Raw genomic sequence first — 1,373 nt, forward strand, 5'->3', positions numbered from 1 at the left:
ATTGTCAATTGTGTCTGTGCCTGGCAGACAGTGTCCAGGGCTTATCAGGAAGGTGCCCAGACTGAATTTCTGCACCCCTGGGCAGCAGCTCTGCTGTGGGCAGCCCCGGCTGGCACTGGGTCAAGCAGAGCTGAGCTTGGTGGCTCCGTGTGTGCTGGTGGTAGAGTCCTGGCAGCCAGATATGGGAGCTGTCCCTATGTGAGCAGTGAGGAGAAGGCACTGGAGCATGGACCTGGCTGCCAGGTGCCTTTGTGAGTGGGACCAGTGGGTCGGGGTGACATTGCACACACCAGCCAGCAAACAACACCTCCTAGGAGATGGGAAGCTCAAGCTTCTCCTCCTGCTGCACTGCTCATGCAGGAAGCCCTCTATAAAACCCAGGACCTCCGAGGTTCCCTGCTGTGGCCATCTCAGACCCACTTTGCTCCCAGTGTGCTGAGACCTCTGCTAGTCTCCAGACATGAAGGTGCTGTGCGTAGTCTTTGCTGTGCTCCTGCTTTTCTCCTTGGCCACCCCAGGTAAGATGCAGTGCATGGGAGTGAAGAAAGTGCGGCTGGGGAATGTGTGCTTGTCCCCTTTCCAGCCTTTTTGCACTGGGGTGGCGGAGGTGGTTCATCTCACCCAGGTTTGCAGTGCAGATCAGCTACCCGTCCCTGGCTCTGGCTGACGAGTTACCCAACATCGCACAACCAGTTTGGGGTGAGATGAACACCACACTGCAAAAGCCTGTGTGCACTGCTTATCTTGCCAGCAAACTGCAGCGCTGGCATGTTTAGAGGGATGACTTTTAGGAGTCCAGTTCAATGGGAACAGAAAGCATCGGTCGTATTCTATGTTGATCTAAACCCAGAGGTACCCTGTGCATCCTTACTGCCCTGGAGCCAGCAAGGAGATAACTTCTAGGGATCTGCCCTCCTACAACATCTGACTCATTCTCTTTCAATCCATTTCTCTCTCCTTCCCATCACAGGGTATGGGCAGTTCAAGGGCAGCTGTGCTGGGTACTGTTCCCACATGTGTGCCAAGAGGGATGAGTGGACTTTCAGCCACTCCTGCGGGAAGATGTACTGCTGCATCCCCCCACCCAAAAAGGGAAAGTGATTGTGAAGGTGCCCAGCCATGGAGGAAGAGCAGCAGTGGAGTTCCCAGCACTGTATTCATGGTGTGACCGACACCGTGTTCACTGCTTTGAAGTAAAGATGGGCAGATGTGATTTCTGTGTGCTGTGTGGTTCATTCACCTCCTGGGTAACAGGGTGCCAGGAGAGGTTCTGCAGCCAGACCTCTCTGAACTGTGACCACTACACACCTTTGACAGTCCCAGACCCATGACACCAAAGTGACACACTGGAAAAGGATTTAGGTTTTTCCATT

At 54.1% G+C, this 1,373-nt stretch overlaps 1 protein-coding gene across 1 annotated transcript; it reads left to right on the forward strand.

Moving 5' to 3' along the window:
* Positions 1-460: 460 nt before the first annotated feature.
* LOC115946091 (small basic protein 1-like) lies at positions 461-1,143 on the forward strand. The gene is made up of 2 exons (XM_031046694.2): positions 461-518; positions 971-1,143. The coding sequence occupies exons 1-2, from the start codon at positions 461-463 to the stop codon at positions 1,099-1,101; spliced, it is 189 nt and encodes a 62-aa protein (XP_030902554.1). The 3' UTR covers positions 1,102-1,143.
* Positions 1,144-1,373: the final 230 nt, after the last annotated feature.

This window comes from Melopsittacus undulatus, chromosome 3 (genome assembly GCF_012275295.1).
Source record: "Melopsittacus undulatus isolate bMelUnd1 chromosome 3, bMelUnd1.mat.Z, whole genome shotgun sequence".
Lineage (NCBI taxonomy): Eukaryota > Metazoa > Chordata > Aves > Psittaciformes > Psittaculidae > Melopsittacus > Melopsittacus undulatus.